Source organism: Centruroides sculpturatus, unplaced genomic scaffold (genome assembly GCF_000671375.1).
Source record: "Centruroides sculpturatus isolate CEXI.00-Female unplaced genomic scaffold, Cexi_2.0 scaffold295, whole genome shotgun sequence".
Classification (NCBI taxonomy): domain Eukaryota; kingdom Metazoa; phylum Arthropoda; class Arachnida; order Scorpiones; family Buthidae; genus Centruroides; species Centruroides sculpturatus.
In genome coordinates, this window is record NW_019384603.1 from 388,841 (window position 1) to 405,584 (window position 16,744).

At 27.1% G+C, this 16,744-nt stretch overlaps 1 protein-coding gene across 1 annotated transcript in view; it reads left to right on the forward strand.

The window, feature by feature from the left end:
* The first annotated feature begins 531 nt into the window (after nucleotides 1–531).
* Nucleotides 532–16,744, forward strand: part of LOC111625080 — a 48,771-nt gene continuing 32,558 nt past the window's right edge. The window contains exons 1-3 of the mRNA XM_023368109.1: nucleotides 532–691; nucleotides 6,709–6,813; nucleotides 13,794–13,940. Of these exons, the coding sequence (XP_023223877.1) occupies nucleotides 656–691; nucleotides 6,709–6,813; nucleotides 13,794–13,940 (288 nt within the window). The 5' untranslated portion in view covers nucleotides 532–655. The remainder of the gene's footprint in view (nucleotides 692–6,708; nucleotides 6,814–13,793; nucleotides 13,941–16,744) is intronic.

Here is a 16,744-nt window from a genome sequence, read left to right on the forward strand (position 1 = left end):
GACTTTTATGTAAAAGTATTTTTTACATTAGAAATACAATAAAATCGTCAATTTATGAGTTATGTCACTGTTCTTGCCGGGTATGAAATATACACTTTTTAAATGTTCAGCAAGTTTTTACAGGCATATTTTTTACTATGTAATTTTTTAGGCCCCTCGAGACGACCAGGCTCTAGGCGAGCTTTTAGTGCGCCTATTGGGTAATCCGCTACCTGCTCGGGTCAATCGATCCACAATGGAATCAGTCAGTAAACACAAGGAGTATAAGAAAGACGTGTTAACCAAATTACTCATTAAAAATCATAAAGATTGAATTCGATATGGATCTTTAACGTATTACTGCGTCATCATTTGGACGACTTATTAAAAAATTGAAATTTATTTTATAATTGGACAAATTTTATATTTAAAATTTAAATAATCCAAAAAATAATTCATATTTTTTATCTTATTCAGTCGTAATTTGTTCGAAAATATTTTATTGACGTTTGCCATACGATAATCTATATCAAAAGCAGGAATTTCCACCATTTTACTTCAGCGCCATCTATTGTTAAGGTGGCAAACGACAAGTCATCAACAAATCGCTACATTCTAATTTTCTACCCGAAATATTAACGAAGATTTTTAGAAAATGTCCGTTTAATAACTAAATATGGAGACATTTCTCAATTCTAGTAGGAAAAATTTAGTAAGTACGCTTTGACAAACTCTTATTAATTAATATTTTGCTTAATCTTATATCAAGACTCAAGTGATATTTACTTAAAAAATTCCTTAATACAATTGTAATGCTTTATTTAGATTATCATAAAATATTAAGTAATAAAATTTTAAATTTCTTATTATCTTCAATACACTTCAACTACAGGGAATCATATTTGCATATTTATCAATGACATTCATCTGTTAAAAAATTATTGTGACTCACTTCTCAATGCCAAGTTGTTTTTCTCACATCTGCTTGCTTTCAAGCTGTTTACAGCATTCTGAAATGTATTTCTTTTTACCTTATCATTCAGCATACATATTTTTTCTAATCTCCATTCTGTTATTCACAATGCAAGATAAAATGATCAATAGTAAATTGTTAATATAAATAAGATTTATTGGAAAACATAAATAGCATTTTCACTTTTGAAATTGTTTGCATTGCATATTCATTGTTTGAATGTTTACATTGGAAACGTGTACATTGATCATAACCAGCATCATACTGTAATTGACAATATATTGTTTTTTTAATACAGCTGTCCCTTGATAATCTGACAGGTATGGGACCAAACGGTTGTCGGATTGCCAAAAGTGTCTGGATTACCGAAAGTGATTACATATTTGGCATTGTTTTGCTAGCAGTAGCCTACAATATTCCCTACTCCAACTGTTCGAACAGAACTGCTCACAGAAAACACAAGAAATGTGTGTCATCATGTAAGAATTGGGTGGGGAGATTCATGTCGCGACATGCTTCCATGCTAGCAGACACATAAACGGGGACAGGTACCTTGACAGGAGGTGTGTCGGACTACTGAGCATGTTGGATTACAAAACATCGGACTATCAAGGGACAGCTGTACTTTAAATGCGTGTAAAGTACTTAAAATCATTTTTGTGAATTGAAATATAGTAGTTTATTACATCATGAAGTTATCAAATTTCAAAAATTGATGATTTGTGTTGATATAATATCTTTTACATAAAATATTCTTAATGAGAAATGTTTTTGTTTTTAGAAATCAAATATTTTGCCTGTAATCTTCTTATAATGAACATTAACAGAAAAGAATATGCTAATTGCTTTCTTCAGGTGTAAAATATATATTATAAAATCAAAACTGTGGAAAAAATCTTACTGTTTTATTTATTTATTTTTCATAATTTGTTTTTGAGTTGTAATTCTTAGAGCCTGGTGTTGGTTTTAAAACATATTTATTTCTGAATGCATTATGTATATTCTGGATATGTTTAAATCGATGAGGTCATCAATCGATCAGGAAATCAATTTTTTTTAATGAAATTTTAAGTTATAACAATTTTAAGATTAATGTTTTTAGTCTTTACTCACCAGTACATTAATGACTAAAGACTAGAAATTCTTTAAATTGTTACAATACAAACCATTGATTTTTTAAATTCAAACAAGTTTAAATATTTCATATGAGTGCTTGACATAATATTTTTTTTTTTTAATATTTCAGTAATAAATTGAAAAATATACTACAAAATTAATATTTTACAGTAATACAGAAGTAAATTTAAAGTTGTAGTGTAGAACACTTTAAATTTACACTTTAGTTTAAGAAGCTTATTAATATAGAAGTAAATGAAAAAAACTATTCTTATTTTAAAGAAGTATTGATTATTGTATAGAATAAATTATTTAATTATGCTTGTGCAACTAAACATTTATATGTATGATTTTTTTTTTTTTGATAAAATCTAAAAATCTTATAATATTTCTGGGAATTAATATTATGTAATAATTTTACCATTTTCTATTATTTTTGATAATGTCTATTAAATTGCTTTTTTATGATCATATTTGTTAATGATGTAGAAAATTGTTTTTCTAGTGAAATTATATTCTATTTATTTCAAAAAGTTATTTCCTTTATTAGTTTTTAACTTTGATAATTAATTTAAGTATTAATGTCATATTAATATTTTGCTTATGATAAAATTAATAGAATTTATATTTTATATTATTCAAATTTATACTATCAAAGAATAAATAGTTTATTTTTGAACTATTTTAGCAATTTAAAAAAATTAAAAATTTAATGAACCATATGATTCTTATTCATATCTAATTGCTTAAAAGGAAATATTTAATTGATTTGACTAATGCAATGTTATGATATAACAATTACATATAAAAAATATATATTAATTTTAATTTTATAATTTATAATAACTTTTATATCCTAACTTAAATGGGATATTATACAGTTTATTACTTTATCTGATTTAGAAATGTTTATATTTATTTTAATCAAAACAAAACCAGTAATACCTGTCTTTTAAAATTTAAACTTGTACACAATGACTGACAATGACTCATATATAATGTATTAAAAGTATTTTAATACTTAAGCTTTATATGATTACTAAAAGAATGGATGACTTTCCAAATGTTACATAATACAAGTACAGTAAATAATAAGTAATATTCACTATTAGTAACTTTTACATAAGTTAAAATTACTTAATAAAAGAAATTTCAAATATTTTGAAATATATACTGAATGAAAGAAATGTCATCATAATTGCTGAAATATGGCTTATTTAATATACAAGAATAAAATTACTTTAAGTAATAGTTTATTATTAATACTATAGTTTTTATTATTTGTTTAATTTTGTTACGAAATAAACTGTCATATTTTTCACATATTTTAAGAGCTTTTGTGTTAAAAAAGAATATTAGAGTTTGACCATGTTTTACATATCTAGCTTGATATTTTCATGTTCAGATTACAGATTTATTTTTCATTCATTTAATGTATTTTGAAAACTAAAATTTTTAAAAAGGCAAGCAAGCATTTTTTGAAGAATTCAGTAATAACTTATTAATCATATATGAAATAACAATTTCATTATTTCTTAAAGAAAAAAATTCTTGTAAAAATATACATNTATATCCTAACTTAAATGGGATATTATACAGTTTATTACTTTATCTGATTTAGAAATGTTTATATTTATTTTAATCAAAACAAAACCAGTAATACCTGTCTTTTAAAATTTAAACTTGTACACAATGACTGACAATGACTCATATATAATGTATTAAAATTATTTTAATACTTAAGCTTTATATGATTACTAAAAGAATGGATGACTTTCCAAATGTTACATAATACAAGTACAGTAAATAATAAGTAATATTCACTATTAGTAACTTTTACATAAGTTAAAATTACTTAATAAAAGAAATTTCAAATATTTTGAAATATATACTGAATGAAAGAAATGTCATCATAATTGCTGAAATATGGCTTATTTAATATACAAGAATAAAATTACTTTAAGTAATAGTTTATTATTAATACTATAGTTTTTATTATTTGTTTAATTTTGTTACGAAATAAACTGTCATATTTTTCACATATTTTAAGAGCTTTTGTGTTAAAAAAGAATATTAGAGTTTGACCATGTTTTACATATCTAGCTTGATATTTTCATGTTCAGATTACAGATTTATTTTTCATTCATTTAATGTATTTTGAAAACTAAAATTTTTAAAAAGGCAAGCAAGCATTTTTTGAAGAATTCAGTAATAACTTATTAATCATATATGAAATAACAATTTCATTATTTCTTAAAGAAAAAAATTCTTGTAAAAATATACATGAACTGTTAGTGATTTGACTTTCAGTTTTTTTTTTAAACAAGTAAGATTTATCATTAAGTTAAGCAAGTAAGATTTATCATAAAATAGAAATTCAAATAATAAAATTTTTGAAAAATTGCTAATTGTATTTGTGTCATTGAAAGATTTTTCTTTATTTAAAAGTTTTTAAAACAAAATTATTATTATTATTATTATTATATATATATATATAATTTTTTTTAATTGAATTTTATGTAAGTATTTCTTCTGATTTATATAAACTTTAAACATTAACTTCTTGGAAAAGTTGTCTGTTATTAGTGAGAATATATACCATATTTTACAGACTATAAGATACACTTTTTTCTTTGAAAAATTGCCTCCAAAATTCAGGTGCGTCTTATACTCGAAATTAATATAAAAATGTCCAGTGTTTGATTTAAAATTCTCACATCTTAAAAATGGCCATATATTTGATGCCGCGGGAAACCTATCTCTATCTGGCAACATTGAATTCAACTGGCAGCAGCAGTGCACCGATGCGACGAACATGAGTTGTGGGGTGTCGGAATAGAATTGTCTGGACGTACGATTCCCATGCTTTTTCTCTTTTCAAATGAGCAACAGTTGTCGCCATAGAAACTCGGATTATGAGATGACCAGTGGTTCTGAATCCACGACAGCAGATTGGGCAGTGATCATCATGTGACCATCATACGATCAGCGTAAGTTCGATAGCGTCACTAAGCATTGATTGGTGGATCAGTGTTTGCATCAATCCGTATAAAAGGATTGAATTTAGGCAGTATAAATGGTAAAAATGTTATTTTTTAAAAAAATTGCTTAAAAATTAAGGTGTGTTTTATAGTCCGTAAAATATGGTACATCTGCAATGAAGTGTAATAGAAAAATAAGATTTTAGTATCTGAGATGCTACCTTCCAAACTTCATAACTGTAAATGTCATGCTTTCAATGACTGTGTTGGAAGTAGGGTTTCTCCAACGGGATCCTGGCTGTTTTTTAACCTGGGAAATATTCTGGGAAATTCTTCTCATCCTGGGAAATCCTACAAATTTCTTAAAAATTCACTTTTTTCTTATTTGTGTTAAAGTTGAGGAAATTTTGCAAATAGAAGTATAATTATTAATCCATAAACTCAGAATAAATTTGTACACTATATTTATTAATTTTTAGCCTGCTTATTAGTTTTTAAAATTTTTGCTTATTATGGCATGTCACAGATTATCAATAATTTGTGAGAGGACTGAAAATTCTTTGTCAGAACCTGTAATATCTGGAATAATTGTGCTTATGCTGTCGTAATTTTTAACCATGCCAAGTAGCTTCAATAACTGCATTATGCTAGGTTGTGCAAATTAGGCCAGGATATCAAAGAGTAGGAAGTATGCAAGTATGAAGTTTTTCTTCATAAACCTGATTATTAAAGCCAAATGAACTGCCGAATTATTGGGCTGTAAGCTTGATGCTGCTATTAAAGCAGCCGAGGTAGACAAATCAAGAGTATTAGACAGCAAATGAAATACTGTAATGCATCTCAAAAACGAACTAGAAATCTTCAAGGCTACAGGTGAAAAAAACACATAACATCTCTCTTCTCTTAAATGCATTAATGATCCCACTCACATCAATTGAATCGAAAAGGGCATTCTTGGTAGCAGGAATTTTCTTTAGTAAAATAAGAATCAAATTGAGTGACCATCTTTGCTTTTTAAAATCTTATTATAAAAATTTACAATAATATTTTGTATTAAGTTTTATTTAAATAATGAAAATTACCTTCTAAGTTAGAAGTTTGATCTAAGTTTATTTTTTTATCTTTTATTGATATATAGAAATAAATTATTACAAAAAAATTTTTAAATTTTTTTTATGCTTAATAATAATTATGTATGCTTAATAATTATAATATTAATAAAATCATTTTCCTAATGACTTTTTTATGACATCAATTATTACTAAATCTATATATTAATTGCAGTTTAATTACAGCTTACATTTTACATAGCTACTGTATTTTGATTTATTTTTTTAATTATAAATGAATGAAAAAAATTACTCTCTTATTTGTAATAAAAAGTTTATCATTCTTACTGTTTAAAGTGATGGATTTTATTTGATTCAATAATTGATTACAAAGTAATTATAACTAATTTTATAAGAGATTATAAAATAAGGAAAAGTTTCATGAAAGTCTCATTTAACAAGAATTGAAGTATTTCCTAGAATGTATTTATTAAATTATACTATTTATATATAATATATTATTTTAAACTGAAATCTGCATTAAAATTTAATAATTTTGTATATAATTTTTAATTAAAATAACTACATTTTTATTTTGATATATTTTTAGACTATTTTAGATCAATTGAAACAAGTACATGTAGTCTTGGGAAATGAAGCTTGTGATTTGGATTCAGTTGTATCAACACTTGTTACAGCATATTTATTTCAAAATGTAAGTGAAATAAAATTTATGAATTAATTAGCTTACAAGAAATAAATTTTGTTTTAAGAGAATTAAAAGTTACTTTCTATTTCTGTCCTGCATATGACATTACAGGATATGCCCCTTTTCTGTATTAGTAATCAAAATTAAGAGGCAAAAGTTTTATTTATATAGAAAATTGTTTAGAATTGTCATTTCAAATATTATTTAACTTTGAAAATAATACTAAAATAAATATATGATATTAATGTACAATAAACCCTCTCCAGATGACTACCCCTTTATAAAACCAGATTTTCTTAGAACAGAATTTTTTTCCATAGAACTCATTATTTTTAATCTTCTTTAAGTCCACCAATCCTTCACTCTATCAATGATCATCTGGACCCACAATTCCTTTGTGTGATGACCCTCTTTGAGGTGACCTGTTTCATCATCCCAGATGAGATGATCAAATTGAAACCATTGGCACATACAATGTGCAGTGTTGGTATGTTGCATTAGGTGTAAATGTTTATCTGAATTTTTTACAACTCCAATGTCTCTATTTTCTTCTATTCAGTCCTATCATAAAGAATATACATAATTTCTGTTAATATTTTTAACAAAGTATATCCTTGGTAAAGTATAGACTTATTTGTCTATACTTTATTCTTATTAACCTAAATAATACATCAAAGCCAATGAATCTAATCTTTCCATTAATAAGGATAGATGAATAGGGAAATAGAATAATGGGATATAAATTTTGAGTGGTTTTTTGAATTGTTTGACCAATAGAAAAGAAATATTGAAAACATCATCTTATCAAGTTAAAACAGAGAAAGCAAATGTCCATTTCACATTACTTTAAATCAAACATTTAAGACTGTATGCACTACATTTTCATGTACTGTACAGAATTATATGTAATGTTTTAATAAAAAAATTTTCTTATGGTATAGGTATAATTATGAAGAATGGTATTTATTGTATAATAAAATTTTTATTATATTACAAAAATGCCATTTCTGACAATTACATTTTATTGTAATTAAATACAATAAAACCTGTGTAAGCCAGAATCACATGGTACCTAATTATTTTTTTCCATTTAGACTGGTTTCCATTTTCTAGTTCTATTTTAATTTTGTGCAATGTTAATTTGTTTCTTTACTTTTGATATATTACAGCAGTGGTTCCCAACTTTTCCTGCATACCACTTCAAGAAAGAGCTCAAACTCGCATACCCCTTATAGCAGAAATTCATATTAATCCATACTAATATTATAAATTTGAAGGTAATTCTGCCTGTCTGTCTGTTATCTTTTCATGTCTAAACCGCTGAACAAGTTTTAATAAAATTTGGCACAGAGATAGCTTACATGTTGGAGATGGACATAGGCTACATTTTACTGTGAGAAAATATCTTACTCCCACGAGAAAATTTGATATAATGTGGACGAAGCTGTGGATAGACAGCTAGTGATAAATAGAATAAGTTTTTTTTTACATTTATTACATTTAAAATACAATTCTAATAATAATGAAAATAACATAAGGTTATTTAATTTTAATGTGACAAATGTGCATGATTTTCTTTGCACAACTTTGTAAAATTTGGTTGCTTTTTGGTCAGCTTCAGTCTAAAGTCATCTTAGAGTTGAAGTCGGTGACGATGTTTAGTTTTCATGTTTGTCATGGCTGAAAATCTGCTCTCTCAGAGGTATGTTGTGCAAAATGGTAGTAAATATTTTATTGCCGCTTCGCTGACATGATGATAATGATAATTGGACAATTTTTGTTTCTTGCATAAGAATTTCATTTAGGTATTGTCACAAATGCATTTTTTTGATGAAATTTCGAGAATATTTTTAGTTATAAATAAATGAATTTGTGCATTCGACATCATGTTGTAAATTGCTGAATTTTTGATGGTCCTTCCATTATTTTTTTGATTGCTTCATCTCATGCATTTAAACTTTAAATCAACCGATTTAAGATTGCCGTGCGTGTCCCTTTATGCAATTTCGCTTACCCCTGGGGGTATGCGTACCACTAATTAGGAACCATGGTATTACAGTATGTACTGTACATATATATGATACAGTTAATTTTTATTCAATAAATTATAAAAATATACGAACTTACTTTCCGAACAACCCAGTAGTTTGGTTTATTTTGTTATGATTTTGATCCAAAGGAGATGGTCAACATTAGTTCAACAATGTCAAACCTTTCAGGGAGCCTACATAGATTCTGATCACAGCTTAGTCATTGCAAACATAAAGATAAAACTGAAGAGGAAAGTTAATGCGCATTTCCAAAAGAAAAGAGACATTTCAAAGCTAAAAGATGAGAAAATAGGGAGCATATATAGAAATACACTTGAGAAGAAGATAAAAACCCTAGACAGGATGGAAGAGCTAGACACAAGAGTGGAAGAAATAGCAAAGGCAATAAGTGAAGCAATTGAGCAGACCATACTAGAAGAGGAAAAAATCAACAAGAAATGGATCACACAAGAGACCCTAAAGCTTGTCCAAGAGAAAAGAGCTCTTAGGCTTAGAAGAGACATCTAGAAGAGATATTTCTTTCCCCTCATTCATTCCTTGCTCCATATCCATACTTACCCATTACTCTTTCCCAAATGAAGAACTTTATAATAGGATACATATGAAAAATAATCTCTTACAAAAAAATTATACAACAAAAACTTCAACTGTTTGGACACATTACAAGAATGAAGGAAAACAGAAAAATTAAGACTTTAGTCTATGGTATTATGGATGGATCCAACAAAAGAGGCAGACCAAATAGAGAATGGTGTGAAGTGAATGTATGGGAATTGAGAAAATAGACAATGGATAGAGAGAAATGGAAGAAAATAGTGGAAAAGGCATCAGACACCAACAGGCAATGAGCCCAGGGTTGACGACGACGAAGATGATGATTTTGTTTCGGCAACGTGATACATGAGCGATCTGCTGAGGGTATGCATCCTAGGAAGACTTTTATGTGAAGCTGGCTCCTATTTAGATGCTACTAGCGTGAAGGAAAGCTGGTAACTCCACATGGCCAAAGTGCTCAAACCCATGTGCCCAAACCTAGCACCCAAACCTAGTGCCCAACCCATGACTAACTAACTACCAGTGTTTGGTAGTTTTATTCACTTGGCTACTGCAGGATGCTTATTACAATTAAGAAAGTATCGTTCAGAAGTAAAAAAATGCGAATTAATAGATGTGGAAAATTAAATACTTATAGGCTTTTCATGGGCTTAAACACTTTTGATTCCATGCAGACAAGTGCTATATACTACCTGTCTCAGTACTGATATAGCACGTCTGTTTTGCACTATAGCATTCTTGCAGTAATTAAGTGTATGTTTTTAAAAATATATCCTTGTTTGTAAGAAATATATTTAGTTTATTATTTTGTTAAATGTTTTGTCAATAGATGACATTATGTGTAACTCAACAAATTGAATGTAATTAGAAATTAATCAATATTTTGGAGTGGGATGTATGACATTATTCAAGTTGGAAGTATTTTAATGTGATTGCTGACTTTCATAGCAATTGGTCAAATGGCCTAGGAGTGTATAGTGAACAAACAAACAAACATCCTCATTTATATATATAATAATAATAACAAGATATTGGAATTCATTAAGGATGTAGTCAATCTTGATTTTATTTTTATAGATAATTACATGAAAATATATAGGCATGTGTGAGAAAGATTATCTTAAAAATAAAAATATTCAGCAAATAAAATGACCAGTCAATTTTCATCTCAAATTAAATAGAATATTTGTAAATGGTTTGGTGTGTTATATGACAAGAAAGTTAGCTGAAAGGTAAATTGTACAAATCAGTTGTTAGACCTGCAATGTTATATGGGGCTGAGACATGGGCAATAATAAGAGCCAAGAAAGAAAGATGGATGTGTGGAGTGTCAAGGAAGGATAGAATAAGGAGTGATTTTATTAGAGGTTTTGTTAAGGTGGGCTTCTATGCATTTGTAGCTAGAACTATTTTAAGATGATCAATACAAAACCTTCCTCACTTATTTCTAGCCGTTTATACATCATCTTAAGGTGGGCCACTTGATCAGGAAGATGCAAGAATGTAGGTTGAAGTGGTTTGGCCATGTAGAGCGAAGAAGTGAAGATGATGTTGGAAAGAGGGTTGGAAAACTGGTAGTAAAAGGAAGGAGGAAAAGAGGAAGATCAAAGCTGTGTTAGAAAGATAAGATGGAGGAAGACTTGAATCAGAAGGGACTTAAGAGAGAAGAAGCCCTTGATAGGAAGAAATGGAGGAAACGTATTAGAGAAGGAAACAACAACCTCATATAAACATGGAAAAAGGCGAAGATGAAGAAGATTTGTAAATGCTTTAAGAGAATGCATAATGATTCATGTAACTTCATACAGAATCTTTCATAGCTAAAAATTATACAGTAGAGTGTCGTTTATCCGAATCAATTGGGAACTGGGGTTGTTTGGATTACTTATTTTTTGGATAACTGATTATGTACGAAAAAATATATTAACCTATCCCATGTTGAAGTTTTTCTCCGTTGTGTGTCGCTTTGTGTTGAATTTTTGTCAATGTTAAGCCTAACGAAAATTTTTATAATAATCGTTGCTGTTGTATTGTTAAAAATTATTTCTTTATTTTGTACAAAGAAAATAAATATATTGAAAAATATAAAAACAAAAAAATTATACTTTAGAAGTTAATCTAGTATCAAAAATGTTTGATTCAACACGACACACAGTCCTCAGAAAAACACCACACAAAAGTGCCAGTGCTGCCAGCTAAAACACACACACCAACAAAAAAAATATTGGAGTAGCCTAAGACATAGCCAAAGGTTGCAGCGCCACAGCACTAGTGGAAATTTAAATTTGCCGACTGGAACGCTTTCGGTTAACCGACGCTCTACTGTATTTCATAGAGTGGAGTTGTTACTAGTTTCATTGATAAATTAAATCATTTTCAGCATTAATTACTATTTTGAAATTTGTATATTCATAAGGGAATATCACACAGTCTATCCTTGACTTGTGATGGGTTTATGTTCTGAAAAAGACATTGTAAATTGAAAATATTGTAAGTTGAAAATAAAATAAATACTGTAAATTTAAAAAAGATAAAGTTATACAGTACGTAAAATTGCATATTATATCATAAAATGTACAGAAAAAAGAAAAGAAAGAATGAACGAAACAAAAGAAAATATACAGAAATATATTATGCTATGTTGTATATTGTTACAAGCAGTAATCTTTCAAATGTCATAACATCCACCAGAAAAGTTTGAAATAAAATTTTATTAGAAAACCTTAAAAAAAGCTAAAGGAAATGGTGGAATATTAGTTGCTGGTTGGGGGAGATGCTATGCTAACAAGGCTATCGATATCTTCCAGACTGGAAATGCTACAAGGCCTGAGTTGCTTCAGTCAAATTCTAATAATTTTTGCATTTCTGTTTCATTCACATTGGCTGTTGTATGTGCAAAATGTTGTATGTTGAAACATTATAAGTCGAGGAGTGTCTATACTTTATTTTTTCCTATTTTCTAATTATAAATATTATTATATAATACATATACTTTTTATTTTCTAACTCAAATTCTTTCAGTTTGTGAAATTACAACTTATTAGTTTAAGAAATCCAATTTATTTATTCTAATTAAAAGAGATCTCAAAATATGATCTGAAAGATCTTAAAAATGAATAATAATCAGAATAAATAAATTATAGACTTCTTAAACTGGAAAACTGGCCAGCTGGATATTTAAGGTGGTTAAGGCATCAGCTTACAGTCTGGGAGCTCTGAGAGTGAATCTGGGCAGTTGAAAAATCCAGGAATTTTTTAGAGATAGTCTGTCCCAGATATGTCAAATTCCATCCCTTACCAACTGACCAAACCCATAATGGGCTTGAAAAAAAGGCCTTCAGTGCTCATGGGGCAGAATGAGTTTAAAAATCTGGAAAATTTAAGAATCTTAAATATTATCTAAATGTTTCAATAAGTATTTACATAGTTTTAAGTTGGATTTTTTTCAAATTAATATATTTTATTATATTGCATAACCTTCCAATGTAATTGGGCTGCAATTTGAAAAAATTGTAGACCTATAAATTCTCACTGTTGCTGTCTGTCTTTCCTTAATCTTGAGATCTGAGTTAGATAGATGAAAGCAGAGATCAGATATGGAAAGCTTAGGGACAGGAGGCACCAATTAACTATATATGAACTTGTGGTTTGCACCAAAAGTCAAGTTATTTCAATTCAGAAAGATTCCCTGAACGGAGTTAGATAGATTACTGGCACAGTTCTATTGCTAACAGGAAAAGTATGAGATACAGGGGCAAAACACTATGAAAAAAATTGAAAACATTCTGAGAAAAATTACAGCCCAATATTGTGACAATGTCACAATAAATAATTGCTTGTTCATGTATACATTTTTTTTTAATTACTTCAAAATTTACATCTGTTTCTTAACTTTTTGATGAACAGTGTAATTAAATTAAACAAAACAAAACAATACAAATTACTATCAATAATTCAATAATTAATATTATTTATTTTAGTAAATTATTTATTTATTATTTACAAAAAATAAAAATTGATATTTTAATTTTTTTTATCTAAATTTTTAAAAAATTTTAAAATGATGTCTTTCTTTTAGAAATCTCTAATTAAATTTTTTGTTAAAGTATATAAAAATTATTTTCACCTTTTTTGATATATTTCTACTAACAGATTTGTATTTCATATTAATTTTATTTAGGAAATTCTGATAATGGAAACAAGAATTTCAAAAATATTTAAAGTTTGATATCTGACTTTTAGAAGAAAGCTTCATATGAATTTCTCATGTACTTTGATAAGGGTTTACAAAATATGACAATTGAATTTAATTCTAAATTAAAACTTCTAGTGTTTATTTTCTTTGTATTTTTTTTTTTACAATTTTTTATTTTAAAACAGCTGAATTTGGCTTTTGGAATAATAGTATTCCCAGTTATCAATGTTCCCAGAGAAGATCTCCGAATTAGAACTGAAGTTACTTATTTTCTTACAAAATTAAACATCCCATTGGATTTATTAATATGCAAAGATGAATTTGATTTTGAGGTAAATAAACTTTAAAGTTTATCAAATATTAAACTATTAAATAATTAAATATATATAATTGTTATTAAATTTGTTTTCCAAATATGCAAATTTTTTCTATGATCCCATTTTTCTTAACCTGCTGTGTTTTGACTTGTGTATTGACTCATAAATTTTCAATAAATCCAGTGATCATGCTAAACAGTTGTAGTCACATCTTTCAAATTAATCTTCATGTTCTGATCAAACTTATCTTCATCATTTCTGGATAACTTTTTTCAATGTGAAAACTTCTTCAGCAGAATGAAGATACAGACAAGTTTGCTTCTTTATTCTTTTGAATAAGTCTCATAATGAGCATTTTTCTTAGTAATAAGAGAAAGAAGAGAAAGTGAACATTTCCCATTGCAGGAAAATCCTTTAGAATTAATGAAGATGAGTCCATTAGTTCAGAACATTAATTTAAAACATTTACAAGAGGACAGCACTTCTACATGTAATTGTTTATTAAGCATAGATTTTTTTTAGTCATTTTTTTTAAACTAAGTATTTAATTCTTTAATTGGATCACTATTTATAGGAGAACCCTGATTATCTGAGGTAAACCTGCAAGTGAATACACTACTTTTTTACACTGTAATTCATAAATCTTTAAAATAAAAAGTTTAAATCATTTGCATTTCTTAATTAAACTAACAGAAAGGCTGTTATATGATACGTGGAAGTAACAAGAACGAATCTTATCGTTATTCCTATCATAACCATTCATTACTGAAGACTAACAATTGCAATGAAGTAACTCAAAAAGTATCTTTTATAAAACTATTGTCTGTTAAGTAACATATTAAACATATAAAGCTTTTACTTTTGTAAATCTTACTTACAAAAAAATATATTTAAATTTGAAATTTTTAAATTTATTTAATGTGGTAGCAAGATTCCTAACCACATTATGAGATATTTCAAAAAGGTTTCGTACTTACAATTCTTTTATCTTTATACACATCAGTTTGTTTATGGAGACTAGCCAAGGATACTAACCAAGAGTACCACTTACACGACTCAGAATCGTGAGATTCGGTCTCGATACTTTTTATAGGAGGACTGTTAATTATGTTTAAAACGATCTGGACTTCACAGACCAGATCTACGTCAGGATTCCTTGACATCAGTTAATCAAATTTAGATACGCGGATTAACACGCGTTATCCTTAACTCGGGATTCGGAGGATCTAAGGAAACTTGAATGAAAATGAATGTCTAATAGAGACCAAACCACTTTATAAAACAAATCAAAATATTTAATAAATCAAATAATAAAAATATACAATAATGAATCTAACCTATATCTAATTCTAACTTAAACTATCTTATTTCTACCTAACGCGTGAGAGAGTTTACATCGATCTATCAGAGTCTGTATTTCTCTTCTATTTCTTTGACAATCTTGTCGTATATTTATACTTCAATTAATCGGTCTCGTATGGCCTTATCCGTCTGGTAGGACGATCACTTCTATCGTATTCTCTTCGTATGGTAATATCTCTTCTNCGAAATACATATGTGTTTCACTTTTTCAGCCTCATCAGTGGTGATGAAAAGTTTGAATAAAGTAAGAAGTAATTATTAACTTCAGTTTTCCATTTCTGTGTTTTGAGTTCCTTCAAAGTCAGATAAAAAAGAGTAATTTTAACTCGTTAGTTTTAAAAAAATTTAAGAATTTTTTAGACTTTTTATTTTAAAGATTTATAATAACTGATTCCATTGCTTTAATTTATTTTATATCATAAAAGAAAGTTTAAAATGATAACATGTATTACAAAATGCTTTCTTTCTGTTATCTTTTATCATTTAACTTCAATGTGAGACAAATCATTCATGTTGAAATGTAATTACAATAGACATTTTTATTCTTACAACTATTGTACATATATTAACTGTATAATAAATGTTATAAAAATTGTTGTTGTTATATATGATTAAATTGCCAAACAACTATCGGATTAAATTGGGTTACTTTTTAATTATCAAATCTGTTATTATTTAGAAATTAATTAAAAATAATTGTGGAGAAGTAGCCTAATTTAATGTAGTAGTCACTTGGCATATTACTTATATATCAGGTTTTGGGATGCTTGCAAATTTAATCATATATATATATATATATGATTAAATATATATTATATGCAAAAGATCTCCTTAGCTCCCTTGCACCGGCTCTCTCTAGTGCCTTTGCGTTGCCTTTACAATAGAAAAAATTAAATTAATTTAAAATAAACGCATCGAAACTATTTAAAAACATTAAGAAGCAGTTAAGAATTGCCCATTTATGAAAAAATTGAAACAACTTAATAAAATATTATTATTGGATTATGGATTCTAAAATAATATCTGTCACAAGATATTATATTTAATATTTCTTATTAGAAAATAATGATTTACTCTATATTTTTTAGTGTTATTGATTTTGAACACAATCAATCCTTGAATTAATTTTCATTTTTATGGCATTTCCATATTTTATAAATTAATTGAAATTTATTACATAATTATATAATACAATATCTGTTTTATAGAAACGAAAATTACGTTAGAGTTTTATAATTTATTTTTATCTATCATTTTAATTATTTATTTGTTTTTTATTTTTATTATTATTGTCAAAACAATTGGAGATTTGATATCAATTCTTTAAAATATTGCGATATTTAATTATATTGTATAATTAATAACGAAAATTTAAAGGAATTACATAAAATTGATAATAATCAAAAATAAATTAATTGAAGTATAAAAATATTGCTGTATAATAACATTTTATTTTA